This window comes from Heptranchias perlo, chromosome 3, assembly GCF_035084215.1.
Source record: "Heptranchias perlo isolate sHepPer1 chromosome 3, sHepPer1.hap1, whole genome shotgun sequence".
Lineage (NCBI taxonomy): Eukaryota > Metazoa > Chordata > Chondrichthyes > Hexanchiformes > Hexanchidae > Heptranchias > Heptranchias perlo.
This window is the reverse complement of record NC_090327.1, coordinates 52166999-52181326: the sequence shown is the minus strand read 5'-3', so window position 1 is coordinate 52181326 and position 14328 is coordinate 52166999. Positions and strand designations below refer to the sequence as shown.

Here is a 14328-nt window from a genome sequence, read left to right as displayed (position 1 = left end):
GAAATTAAAGACTTAGTCTAATTTTTAAAATGTTTTTCAAAGTATGTTTGTAATTATCCAAAATTCTTCTTTATTCAGTAGATAGGCTAACTTTGTGATCATTTTGTTGAGAAGCTTTTATTAAAAAGCACCTGTTTCCATACAGAGTTTGACTTTTATAGATGTATTTAAAAATATTTTTCTTAAACCATCTTAAAACAAGTAGCTACGCTGCAAAAGTAATTCATTGGCTATGAAGTGCTTTGGGACTTTGAGGGCGTGAAAGATGCTATATAAATGCAAGTTCTTTCTTTTTTAATAGGAAAATGGCCGGAATATGGTGGTTCGGGGAATAAAGTTTATGCCAGGAACCACTGGTCACAAAGAACTTTGTTTTGCTTGGCGGGATTTTGTGGATTATGTAAGAATTCATTTGACTGCAGGGCCTCCAACCCAAATTACCATTCTTGAATGGGGAAATACAGAAGAGGTAAGAACTGAGTAGTTAGATTACTTAAAAGTATTGGAGTATTATTTTAAATATTTTTATTTAGGAAAGTGTCACTTTTGAAGTTGCTCACAAATACTGTGAATCTGAGGGTAATTTTCTTGCCAGCAATTGCATTAGAGAATGGCTTTGATAATCCAATAACCTGAGCTTGGCTGGTTCGAAATACTATTGATAATTAACTAGTCAGCCTGACTTGTTGATTGGACCTCGAGGGGTCAGCCTGTCTGTGTTGGAATTTTGTTCCGTCACTTGGCAATGGAAAACCCTTCAACCCTGATGTGGTTTTGGCTGGACAAGCTTAGTTGGGAAGCTGCATGGTTTTAGCTGGTTAAACTGCAGCAGTATCTACATGCTTAGAGGTCACTAAGCCTTGGTTGTTCACAGCCTGCACCTGAGTTCTCTGGGGTTAGGTAACTGGGATATGTCATTTGAGTGTACCCTCCATTAGGGGCAGATGGAACATCTGTGAATTTCTTACTAATTGGTTTGGTGATCAGACACCTAGCTAACCCAAAACAAAATTTTCAAAAAACATTTTATCATTTCAAAATAAGTACAGAGGATGAACTTTATTATAGTACAAAGGTAAATTATAGAATTGACTATCTGTTATCATTTACATACAAAGCTCCCATTCTTATACCTCTTCCTCTGGCTTGATCTTCTAATGCCACCCCCTTTAGTGCTACAGTTAGAGGACAAAGTTTTATACAGGGCTGAGCAGCAAATCATGCATTCACTGGTCCACTTTGAAGTCCCATATGCCAGTGGGATGGTGTCTTCATGCACATTTGGATGCTGGATTATTGATTTGTTTGAGATTGAACTGTGATAATTTAAATAAACTATGTTGAAGATAGTTAGTTTGACAATTGGTTGATTTTTGTGCATAACTTATTTGAAAGCTGGCATTAAGGAGAAATTATTGCCTTTTGTGGTGTATGTGCCTTAGCTGTACTTTTTTTATTTTTAGCCCCTCTCAGTTGTCAATGGTAAGACACTCGATAAGTCTTTGGTTGTGCAGCTTTGTGATGCTTGGGAGAACCCTTCTCCCGAACCTCTGATTAAAGTTGTCCTGATAAAGGAAAGTGGCTTAAAGGTAAGGAATTTACTGATGCTATTGGCTGCAAAATTTAGAATTGATAGTACCTTTAACATGGATATGATGCACAAACACAGAAAAAAATGAAATGCTAGAGATTTTCCAACATGCACATATTAAAAATGTTTTTCTAAAATGTTGCATGTTTTATAATACAGATGGTATATAACAGAAGTCTAGTCTGAGCCCTGGTGGTCTAGCCCTCAAAGTCCAAGAAATGTTGTCCTATTTGTGCTTATATTCCTTAGGTTTCTTCTATTTTGAGTTTTCTGAGCCTAGAGGTTTGGAAAGGGCCCCGTTGGATTTCTTAGATAAATCCTAAATCAGAACACCAAGGCCCATCGGTGTCAACAGCCTGCGATAGATGTAAATTAGCAGGACGTGGATATAAACGTGTCCCTCTGTCTGTCCACCTGTCCGTCTTTCCTGCTTTCCTTCCTTGCCTCCTAGCATAAATTTAGTATGAAGGAAGTATATATATCATATATATATATATATATATATATATATATATATATATAGATAGATATGAGTATAATTACATTTCTACTGAATTTGAGTTCAATTTAATATTGAAGAGGGGGTGGATGGACTTGGTAACTTCCTATTATTATCCACTTGGACACCCAAGTTAGTTTTTCCAGCAAGTGTTTTTATGAGAAGTTACTATTATCTATTCAATTATTTAGGCTCAACGGAAAAGTGTGTTTTATAGTTGCAATTCAGATAAATATATTGGGCCAGAACTTGCTGACAAAAAAAAAACGTGCAAACGACGTACGCTGTTATTAATTTGCAAATCAGCAAAGCTAATGGCGGAGCGATGCAACTTGTGGCCAGAAGAGAGACCCCGTCAATTGCGAATCGCCACAAGTTTCTGGACGATTTGCGTCGCTCCGCCATTAGCTTCGCGAAAACGGCATCTCGCACTTAACCTCCCCGTAAGTTTCATGAAGTTGCTGCGTTTGCACATTAATTGGCCATTAAACCGCCACATAAAGTTAAGTCTAGTAATAAATTAGTAGCACAAATATCCTTTTAACAACTTGATAATTGACTCTCAACCTCTCTGGCTCGGTAAGTGAAAAATTAAGTGTTGGGTCTCATTCCTTCAGATAATGAATTGTTGGAAATTTTTAAAATGTCAAATTTAAAATTTTTCTTTTCCTTTTTGTCTTTTTTTTTCTCTATCCAATATTTTTTTTCCCTTTCTCTCTGTACCTGATTTTGACATTTAATTCACCTTCCTTCCTCTGTTTATTTCTCAATCCTTTAATCTCATTGGTTAAGGAGATGCTCTGTTGGTCCCTTCATTCACCAAGGTCCCAGATGCCCCATTGCCCCCTCTGCCGTTATCACCTCGCACTTCCAGCAACTTGCAGGGCATAGAAAACTTGAGCTGAAGAGTGCAAGAACAAGTCTAACTGGGTGTGCTGTGAGATGCCCTTCTCCAGCAAATTCCAACCCATTGAAAATGATAGATACATGATTTTATTTCACTATTATTATCTTTACAATATTCAAGTAAATCTACTGTTTTGTTCTCGTAATATTTCCATTCTTCATTATTACATAGAATTATACAGAATGTACAGCAGAGTAACAGGCCATTCAGCCCAACAGGTCCATGCCTGTGTTTATGCTACACACCAGCCTCCTTCATCCAACCCTATCAGCATATTCTTTTATTCCATTCTCCCGTATGTGTTCATCTAGCTTCCCCTTAAATGCATCTATGCCAGCCGCCTCTAGCACTACTCCTTGTGGTGGTGAGTTCCACATTCTAACCACTGGGTAAAAAAGCTTCTGAAATTCCCTATTGGATTTATTAGTGACTATCTTATATTTATGGCCCCTAGTTCTGCTCTCCGCTGCAAGAGAAAACATCTTCTTGATGTCTACCCTATCAAACCCTTTCATAATCTTGAAGACCTTTATCAGGTCACCACTCAGTCTTTTCTAGAGAAAAGAGCCCCAGCATGTTCAGTGTTTCCTGATAGGCATAACCTCTCAGCTCTGGTATTATCCTCGTAAATCTTATTTGCACCTTCTCCAGTGCCTCTATTTCCCTTTTATAATATGAAGTCCAGAATTGTTCACTGTACCCCCACATGTGGTCTAACCAAGGTTCTTTACAGGCTTAACATAACTTCTCTGCTTTTCAATTCTATCCCTTGAGAAATTAACCCCAGTGCTTGCTTTTTTTTTATGGCCTTATTGATTCAACTTCCAATTATAAATTAACAGACCACTACTCAAACTGAAGAAGTAGTTGGGCACATGTTTATGAATTCAGTATGCAATAGCCAAGTGGCCATGGTCATCTTCCCCCATTTTAGCTGAATAGAAGGCCTTTTTTGGAAGTAGTCATTCCATTGCTAAACACCAGGAAAATATTCAACACTGATGTAGCCTGTAGGAGAATGAAGCCAACTTGTTGCCCACTTTTGATAGATTTTGCTGCGTTGCAGTAAAATATGTGCATTCCCTAATTTTCCTTCCTCTGATCATAATCTTTCAAATATCGTTGGGTACAGAAGTTGTCCCAGAGACCTGCCAATATAACATCTCTTGTCAATAAAGCAGAAGTGGATAAACAGTGTACAATCGACCAGTGAACATAACATTGGTAGTGGGGTAAGCTTCTAGAAACCATAATACAGTATAAAATTAATACTCAAAAAATGGTGTAATTAAGGATAGTGTCTCGACAAATTTGAGTGTTCTGAGAAAATGAATATATCGATAAAGGAAAGATAGTGGATATTATATGTGTAACTTTCAAAAAGTGTTTGATAAGATGCCACATAGGAGGCTGGTTAATCAAATGAAAGTTCAAAGTATTAAAGGAAATGTATCAACATGGATATGAAATGGGCTAAAGGACAAAAGAACAGTCGTTAATGTGTTTTAGACTGTGGGGATGTAACCATAGGTGTGCACCAGGAGTCTTGTATAGGGAGCTCTGTATAGGGAGCTCTGTCAAAAATTGCAGAAACTACAAATATAAAAATTGTGTGTAATGGGGACTTCAAACAACTTCAGGAAGCCATAGGCAGGTTATTAAATTGGGCAGATGAAATTTTAATTTCATGTGGAGAAATGTGAGCGTATGCAATTTGAAAGGATATATAAGGAGAGGAGATATACACTAAATGGTAAACCTTAAGAATAAAAGAACAGAGGAACTTTGACATTCTTTAAAAGTGAGAGGAGAAGTTGATGCAGTTTTTCTTTAAAACAGCACATGGGATCTTAAGTTTTATAAATAAGGGCATAATGTACAAAACCAAGTAGTAATGCAAACAGTTGCAAATCATTGGTTAGGCTGTGGTTTTGATACTGTCCTGTTTTGGGCTCTCACTTTAGGAAGGATGTCAAGAGGATATAGGGGAGATTTGCTGAGGTGATGCCAGAGATGGGATGTTTTAGTTATGAGGGGTCACGAGAAAAACTGGGGCTGTTCATGCCAGAATAGAGACTGCTAAGAGGAGATCTGAAGGATGTTAGGGGGTTTAATAAGATTAACTGAGGTAAAGCTAATTTCATCACTAAGTTGGTAAGTAAAGGGCATGACTTCAACATCACAGAAAACAAAAGGAGAGGTCAGGAGAACATTTTTTTTGTAGAACCGTGTCATAACAGTGACCGTATGAGCAACGGTGGAAGCAGAATTCGTAATAGCTTTTAGAAAGGAAGTGGATAAATACTTAGAATCATGGATTACAGCACGGAAGAAGGCCATTCAGCCCATTGAGTCCGTGCCGGCTCTATGCAAGAGCAATCCAACTAGAACCACTCCCCTGCTCTATCCCCGTAGCCCTGCAAATCTTTTCCTTTCAAGTCCTCAATGATGGCAGAGCCCAGCACGTGAGTGCAAAAGACAAGGCTGAAGCTGCAACCATCTTCAGCCAGAAGTGCTGAGTGGATGATCTATCTCGGCCTGCTCCCGATATCCCCACCATCACAGAAGCCGATCTTCAGCCAATTCGATTCACACCACGTGATATCAAGAAACGGCTGAGTGCACTGGATACAGCAAAGGCTATGGGCCCCGACAACATCCGGGCTGTAGTGCTGAAGACTTGTGCTCCGGAACTAACCGCGCCTCTAGCCAAGCTGTTCCAGTACAGCTACGACACTGGCATCTACCCGACAATGTGGGAAAATTGCTCAGTATGTCCTGTCCACAAAAAGCAGGCCAAATCCAATCCAGCCAATAACCGCCCCATCAGTCTACTCTCAATCATCAGCAAAGTGATGGAAGGTGTCGTCGACAGTGCTATCAAGCAGCACGTACTCACCAACAACCTGCTCAGCAATGCTCAGTTTGGGTTCCGCCAGGACCACTCTGCTCCAGACCTCATTACAGCCTTGGTCCAAACATGGACAAAAGAGCTAAATTCCAGAGGTGTGGTGAGAGTGACTGCACTTGGCATGAAGGCAGCATTTGACGAAGTGTGGCACCAAGGAGCCGGAGTAAAAGGAAGTCAGTGGGAATTGGGGAAAACTCTCCAGTGGCTGGAGTCATACCTAGCACAAAGGACGATGATATGGTTGTTGGAGGCCCAGGACATTGCTGCAGGAGTTCCTCAGGGCAGTGTCCTAGGCCCAACCATCTTCAGCTGTTTCATCAATGACCTTCCCTTCTTCATAAGGTCAGAAATGGGGATGTTCGCTGATGATTGCACAGTTAAGTTCCATTCGCAACCCCTCAGATAATGAAGCAGTCCGTACCCGCATGCAGCAAGACCTGGACAACATCCAGGCTTGGGCTGATAAGTGGCAAGTAACATTCGCACCAGGCAATGACCATCTCCAACAAGAGAGAGTCTAACCACCTCCTCTTGACATTCAACGGCGTGACCATCACCGAATCCCCACCATCAACATCATGGTCACCATTGACCAGAAAGTTAACTGGACCAGCCACACACATACTGTGGCTACAAGAGCAGGTCAGAGGCTGGGTATTCTGTGGCAAGTGACTCACCACCTGACTCCCCAAAGCCTTTCCACCATCTACAAGGCACAAGTCAGGAATGTGATGGAATACTCTCCACTTGCCTGGATGAGTGCAGCTCCAACAACACTCAAGAAGCCATCCAGGACAAAGCAGCCCGCTTGATTGGCACCCCATCCACCACCCTAAACATTCACTCCCTTCACCACCAGCGCACCATGGCTGCACTGTGTATCATTTTACAGGATGCACTGCAGCAACTCGCCAAACCAGTGACCTCTACCATCTGGAAGGACAAGAGCAGCACGCACATTGGAACAACACCACCTGCACATTCCTCTCCAAGTCACACACCATCCCGTCTTGGAAATTTATTGCTGTTCCTTCATCGTCGCTGGGTCAAAATCCTGGAACTCCCTACCTAACAGCACTGTGGGAGAACCTTCACACGGACTGCAGCGCTTCAAGAAGGCTCACCATCACTTTCTCAAGGGCAATTCGGGATGGGCAATAAATGCTAGCCTTGCCAGCGATGCCCACATCCCATGAACGAATAAAGAAAAAAAAACTTAATCCAGTTCCCTTTTGAAAGCCACGATTGAATCTGCCTCCACCACCCCCTTCGGCAGTGCATTCCAGATCCTAACCTGTGTATCCTCGCTGTGTGAAAAAGGTTTTCCTCATATCATCTTTGGTTCTTTTGCCAATCACCTTAAATCTATGTCCTCTGGTTCTTGACCCTTCCGCCAGTGGGAATAGTTTCTCTCTATCTGTTCTGTCTGGACCCTTCATGATTTTAAATATCTCTGTCAAATCTCCTCTAAATCTTCTCTGTTCCGAGGAGAGCAACCCCAGCTTCCCCAGTCTCCCCAGGTAACTGAAGTCCCCCATCCCTGGAATCATTCTAGTACATCTCTTCTGCACTCTCTAAGGCCTTCGCATCTTTCCTAAACTGCGGTGCCCAGAACTGGACACAGTACTCTGTTTGTGGCTGAACCAGCGTTTTATAAAAGGTTCTTCATGACTTCCTTGCTTTTGTACTCTGTCTCTATTTATAAAGCGCAGGACCCTGTATGCTTTTGTAACCACTTTCTCAACCTGCCGTGCCACCTTCAACGATTTGTGTACATATGCCCCCAGGTCTCTGTTCCTGTACCCCTTTTAAAATTGTGCCCTTTAGTTTATATTGCCTCTCCTCATTCTTCCTACCGAAACATATCACCTCGCATTTTTCTTGTTAAATTTCTTCTGCCATGTGTCCACCCAAGCCATCAGCCTTTCTATATCCTCTTGAGGTATTTCACTGTCCTCACTGTTCACTACACTTCCAAGTTTTATGTCATCTGCAAATTTGGAAATTGTGCCTTGCGCACCAAGTCCAGTGATTAATATATATTTTTTAAAAATCACCACTGTACACTTTCCTCCAGTTTGTAAAACAACCATTAACCCTAACCCTAACCATTCTCTGTCTCCTGTCACTTAGCCAATTTTGTATCCATGAAGCCACTGCCCCATTTATTCCATGGGCTTCAACTTTCATGACGAGCCTCTAATGCAGCACTTTATGAAATGCCTTTTGAAAGTCCCCATACTCCACATCAACTGCTTTGCCCTCATCTACCCCCTCTGTTACCTCATCAAAAAATTCTATCATGTTGTTTAAACACAAGTGGCCTTTAATAAATCCATGCTGGCTTTTCCTAATCAATCCACACTTGTCCAAGTGACTGCTAATTCTGTCCTGGATTATAGTTTCTAAAAGTTTCCTCACCACCAAGTTTAAACTGACTGGCCTGTAGTTTGCTGGGTTTATCTTTACACCCTTTTTTGAACAAGGGTGTAATATTCGCAGTTCTCTAGTCCTCTGGCACTGCCCCCATATCTAAGGATGTGGAAGACTATGGCCAGTACCTCTTGAGGGAAGTAAGGGTGGAAATTCAACAACCTAGGATGCATCCCATCCGGACCGGGTGACTCATCTACTTTAAGTATAGCTAGCCTTTCTAGTACTACCTCTTCTCAATTTTTAGCCCATCCAGTATCTCAACTACATCTTCATTTACTGAGACTCTGGTAGCGTCGTCTTCCTTGGCAAAGGCAGAAGCAAAGTGCTTACTTCGTACCTTGGCCACGCCCTCTACCTCAATGAGCAGATCTCCTTTTTGGTCCCTAATCGGCAACCCCCTCCCACCCCCCACTACCCATTTACTGTTTACGTGCCTGTAGAAGATTTGGATTCCCCTTTATGTTGGCTGCCAGTCAATTTTCATACTCTCTCTTTGCCCCTCTTATTTCCTTCTTCACTTCCCCTCTGAACTTCCTACATTCAGCCTGGTTCTCACCTGTGTTATCACCCTGACATCTGTCATACGCCCCTTTTTTCTGCTTCATCTTACTCTCTATCTCTTTTGTCATCTGGGGAGCTCTGACTTTAGTTGCCCTACCTTTCTTCCTCGTGGGAATGTACCTAGACTATACCCCTACCATCTCCTCAAAGGCGGCCCATTGTTCAGTTACAGTTTTGCCTGCTGGTCTTTGATTCTGATTTACCTGGGCTGGATCTGTTCTCATCCCACTGAAATTGGCCCTCCTCCTATTGAGTATTTTTACTTTAGGGTGGTCCTTGTCCTTTTTCATAGTTATTCTAAGCCTTATGATACTATGATTGCTGTTCCATAAATATTTGAAAAAGAAAATGCTAAAAGGGAGGAGTCTTGCCAGGGGACTGGTACTGAAGAGCTGGCATAAGTGTCTTGGGCCGAATGGCTGTAAGATTCTGTGATTATATTTTGGTATAGTACTGTTTGCATTTGGAGTTTGTGAGTGACTCATCTAACATATGCATCATCTTCCTCATTCTTCACACAGTTTGGTAAAGCTGTCTCCCAGCTTACCCTAACTTCTCCCCTGGACTCATGGCTTGCAGCTGGCAAAGCACTATTTTGGGATTTCAGTGCTATCTCTTCCCATCAAAGTATGGGTGTGGACGAAAAACAGAAAATGCTGGAAATGTATGGGTGTGGTCTAGTCGAGGTCATCCACCATGGAGTAAGGGGAGGGGAGAGAGACACCTGATTGCACAGCACAAAAGTTTCTTAAAGTTTCTGTTTCTTATTCCCCCCACCCCCCAATAACAGTATAGCGGAGATTGAATTTCTCTCAAAAAAAAAATTGAGGACCATATCTGTGCTTAGTGTCCTACCATTCTGTGGAGACTTTTTATAGAAATCAGTTTTACAGATTTATATATTTCAAAAAGTAGCATTTATACAACAGCAACATACATTGCCCACACATCATGGTGGTATGTGTGAGAGCTAGCAGTTTGACTTGGATTTCTTCAGACCTGTGTATTTGAGGGAAAGAATTATTTCTTACTGCCATAACAGAAACGGTTTCTTTCCCTTCAGCTGTCACCAGCACCACTGCAGCAGAAAACTGATGAAAATGGAAGGGCAAGTTTTGGCTTGTTTCAAATCTTTGCAACAAGGTATGTTTAAATCAAATCATTTTTCAACAGCTTGTATGTTCCTCCTTGATGCAATAAATATCCTTCTGTGTACACTGATGCGCAATTGTTTCTTCCCCACCCCCAATTTTCTCGCCTTCTCTCAAAGACACTGCCTCTTATTGGAATTTGGTTTCATAGGCACCAATGGACCCCATCCTAATGGCCATTTTGCATGGATACACCCAGACAATGAATGTAGACAGACTGTTTGACTCTAGAGGGCATTGTAGCTGAGCCCAGTCCTGCTCTCGTTCAAAGTTGAAATGCACACTTTCTAGCAGGGGTCACTAGATAATCAGTAGTGGAAGCCGTGGTTCATTTTCTCCTCCTCCATCCCTAGCTTAGGGATGTTGAGGCTAATTGTAACATCCCATCTGTTGCCCTGGTTGGAATCAGCTACCTTAGCACAGACCTTGATTAAATTTAGAACTTTCTGGGTTGTACGATTTAATATCACCTCACATTTATCTACTAAAATATTGGGAAAATTGAATGCAAATGCAATGTACTGCCGAGAATTTTTTTTTTAAGTTGAAAAAGTAGACTGTAGTTGGTGTGAAGTAAGAGCACCCTTTGAAGTAGCTTGTGTTCTTAGTTACTGTTTTCATAGTTATGCTGTGCCTTACTAGCATTGTTGCACTGTCCTTTTATGACTGGCATCCTGTAAACCTACAGTGATGCCAAATGTGTAGTATTACTGCAGAATAGTATTTGAAGGTGACCCAATACCTCCTAAGCCAAGTGAGTTACAATATCATCTACATACTAAGGATTTCTGCCCAGTCTTCAATTTTAATGTGGGATTCTGTCTGTTAACTAATAAAACTTCAATGTAAAATACACATATAAACAAATATATATGCAGGGTATCAAAAGGAGACCATTTGGAAATTGGATGGGGTACAGGTGGCATTACGTATTTTCTGATTCTGAACAATTTTGTTTTAATTTTTAAAAGTTGCCGTTCTTAAATAAAGAATACCCTTGATGTACTGAATATTTGAGGAAAAAACACTTACCTGCTATCCATACCTAAAAGTTTGCAGAGCCACAACATTTTTCTATCAACTTTTGTACTTTGATATTTGTATGATGTATGAAATGGCCATATTAGTAAAATATGTTCTATATTATCCAGTTTTGTATCACTCTGTCGATTTATGATCAGAAAACTGATAAATATTCCCTAAAAAACATAATTCTGCATAAAAGTTTAAAATGTTACAACATTCAGGGCTGTCTTGTGTACAGTATAAATGATCATTTGTATCCTCTGCATACCACTAGGATAAGCCATGATTTGTCAAAACAAAAATGGCAATGACACCCTTTCATCCCTTTTCTTGCCACCTTGAGGTGCTACATCATGAATAGGCACAGTTCCATAAATACTTGCAGCTCCCCAGCGCATTTCCATACACTGTGTGGTGTGTGTGGGTGTCTCTGTCTGGTTGTTTTTATAGTGGTGATAATCACTACTAAGCTTGATCTGGTCCACACGATGTTCACAAGCACATTTTTCAGCAGGGATCACTGGAAAGCAGTCAGGAGTGAGAATCCTGACTCTTTCATCTCTTGTTCCCCAAGCTGAGGTCAGTTTTAGCAAACTGATTGCAGGAGTGTTCATGAAGTGCTTGCCCCCACAGTAGCAGCCTTTTTGCAAGTACAGCATGTTCATGACTACCTATATTTAGATGTTTGACATCCGAGCCCCTCTAATGGTTGTTTTTTTATGAACCCCTCTCTGTTCAGCAGCTCCTGTGAACTGGGAAGGCAAGAGCCCCTGATAGAATCATAGAATCGTTATAGCACAGGAGGCTGTCATTTGGCCTATTGAGCCTGTGCCGGCTTTGTAAGAGCAATCCAGTTAGTCTCTTTCCCCGTAGCCCTGGAAATTTTTTCTCTTCAAATATTTTATCCAATTCCTTTTTGAAAGCCACGATTGACCCTGTTTCCACTACCCTTTCAGGTAGTGCATTCCAGATCCTAACCACTCGCTGCGTTTTTAAAAAAAAAGTTTTTCCTCATGTTGCCTTTGGTTCTTTTGCCAATCACCTTAAACCTGTGTCCTCTGTTTCGCAACCCTTCCGCCAGTGGGAACAGTTTTTCTTAACTTTGTCTCGACCCTTCATGATTTTGAACACCTATCAAATCTCCTCTCAACCTTCTCTGTTCGAAGGTGAACAATCTCAGCTTTTCCAGTCTATCCATGTAACTGAGGTTCCTCGTCCCTGAAACCATTCTAGTAAATCTTTTCTGCACCATCTCTAAGGCCTTCACATCCTTCCTAAAGTGCGGTGTCCAGAATTGGACACAATACTCCAGTTGTGGCCAAACCAGTGTTTTATAAAGGTTCAACATAACTTCCTTGCTTTTGTACTTTATGCCTCTATTTATAAAGCCCAGGATCCCATATGCATAACCACTTTCTTAACCTTTCCTGCCACCTTCAACGACCTGTGTACATATACCCCCAGGTCTCTCTGTTCCTGCATCCCCTTTAGAGTTGTATCCTTTAGTTTATACTGCCTCTTCTTGATCTTCCGACCAAAATGTATCAGTTCATACCACTCAGTGTTAAATTTCATCTGCCATATGTCTGCCCATTCCACCAGCCTATCTATGTCCTCTTGAAGTCTATCACTATCCTCACTGTTTACTACAGTTTGAAATTTTGTCACCTGCAAATTTTGAAATTGTGCCCTGTACATCAAAGTCATAATGTATATCAAGAAAAGCAATGGTCCTAATACCGACCCCTGGGGAACACCACTACATACCTTCCTCCAGTTTGAAAAACAGCAGTTCACCACGACCCTCTATTTCCTATTACTTAGCCAATTTCGTATCCATGTTGCCACTGCCCCTTTTATTCAGTGAGCTTCAGTTTTATTGACAAGCCTATTATGTGGCACTTTATCAAACACCTTTCGGAAGTCCATATACACATCAACCGCATTGCCCTCATCAACCCATTAGGTGCAGCGTTGTGCTGGGCCAGTCATGTGTACCTCCTACTTTCATTTTCATAGCTGCGTTAGCAAAGATCTGGCAGTAGGTGGTCTGTATTTGTGGATGTAGAAGGTGCATGGCAAGAGACCCCCCCCCCCCTCCAAGAATAGGAAGGGCTGGGAAAAAATTAAAATGAATGTACAGTAGTGTGATTGGTACTGGACTAGTAACCTAGAGGTCATGAGTTTAAATCCCACCTAAGGAAATATGATATTGAATGCAAAAAAAATTGTCTAGTTCCTGTAAGAGCTGCTCATGTGTGCTCAACTCTACTCTGCTCACCAGCGCTTCCATTGATACTGAAAATGCTGATAACCCCTAAACCCTAAGCAAATTCAGAGTCCGTGCCAGTAGTGAAATTGGAAAAGTCATGTTAAATGAGATGTGGAAGTTTTTGGTGGGGGGGGGGGGGGGGAAAGCTCCTAGATGTGCAGCTTTATCTAAAATGTACTCATTCTACAGTTTATTGACATTTTCCTGGGCTCAGTGGTAGTACTCTCGCCTCTGATTCAGAAGGTTCTGGATTCAAGCACCAGTCCAGCGACTTGAGCACATAATCTAGGCTGATGCTTCAGTGCAGTCCTGAGCGTGTGCTGCACTAACTAAGTTAGGTGACACAGTAACTAGTGTAGATGGGAGCAGAAAGTTGCAAAGGGCCATTGATAAGTGAGTGGGCAAAACTGGCAGATTGAGTTCAATTTGGGGAAGTATGAGGACACCCACTTTGGACCTAAGAGAGACCGATCAGAATATTTTCTAAGTGGTGAGCAGAGATATTTAGGGGTCCATGTACAGAAAGCACAAAAAAAACTAGTGGACAGGTACAAAAAAATTAAAAGCTAATGGAATATTACCCTTTATTTCAAGGGGGCTGAAATGCAATGGGGTGGAAGTTATGTTGCAGTTGTATAAAACTCTGGTTAGACAGCATCTGGAGTACTGTGTTCAGTTCTGGGCACCGCACCTCAGGAAGGATATGTTGGCCTTGGAGGGGGTGCAGCGCAGATTCACCAGTAATATACTGGGGCTAAAAGAGTTAAATTAGAGGACAGGTTGCGTAGACAAGGGTTGTATCCCCTTGAGTATAGAAGAATAAGGGGTGATCTAATTGAGATGTTTAAGATGATTAAACGAGTTGATAGAGACAAAATATTTCCTCGTGTGGAGGAGTCCAGAACAAGGGGGCATAACCTTAAAATCAGAGCTAGGCTGTTCAGGGATGTCAAGAAGCACTTTTTCCACACAAA

General features: G+C 41.5%; 1 protein-coding gene across 2 annotated transcripts in view; it reads left to right on the top strand.

The window, feature by feature from the left end:
• Nucleotides 1–14328, top strand: part of smchd1 (structural maintenance of chromosomes flexible hinge domain containing 1) — a 217336-nt gene that overhangs the window by 128171 nt on the left and 74837 nt on the right. For both annotated transcript variants that reach the window (XM_067979701.1, XM_067979694.1), the window contains exons 29-31: nt 302–469; nt 1464–1589; nt 9969–10048. In XM_067979701.1, the coding sequence (XP_067835802.1) occupies nt 302–469; nt 1464–1589; nt 9969–10048 (374 nt within the window). The remainder of the gene's footprint in view (nt 1–301; nt 470–1463; nt 1590–9968; nt 10049–14328) is intronic.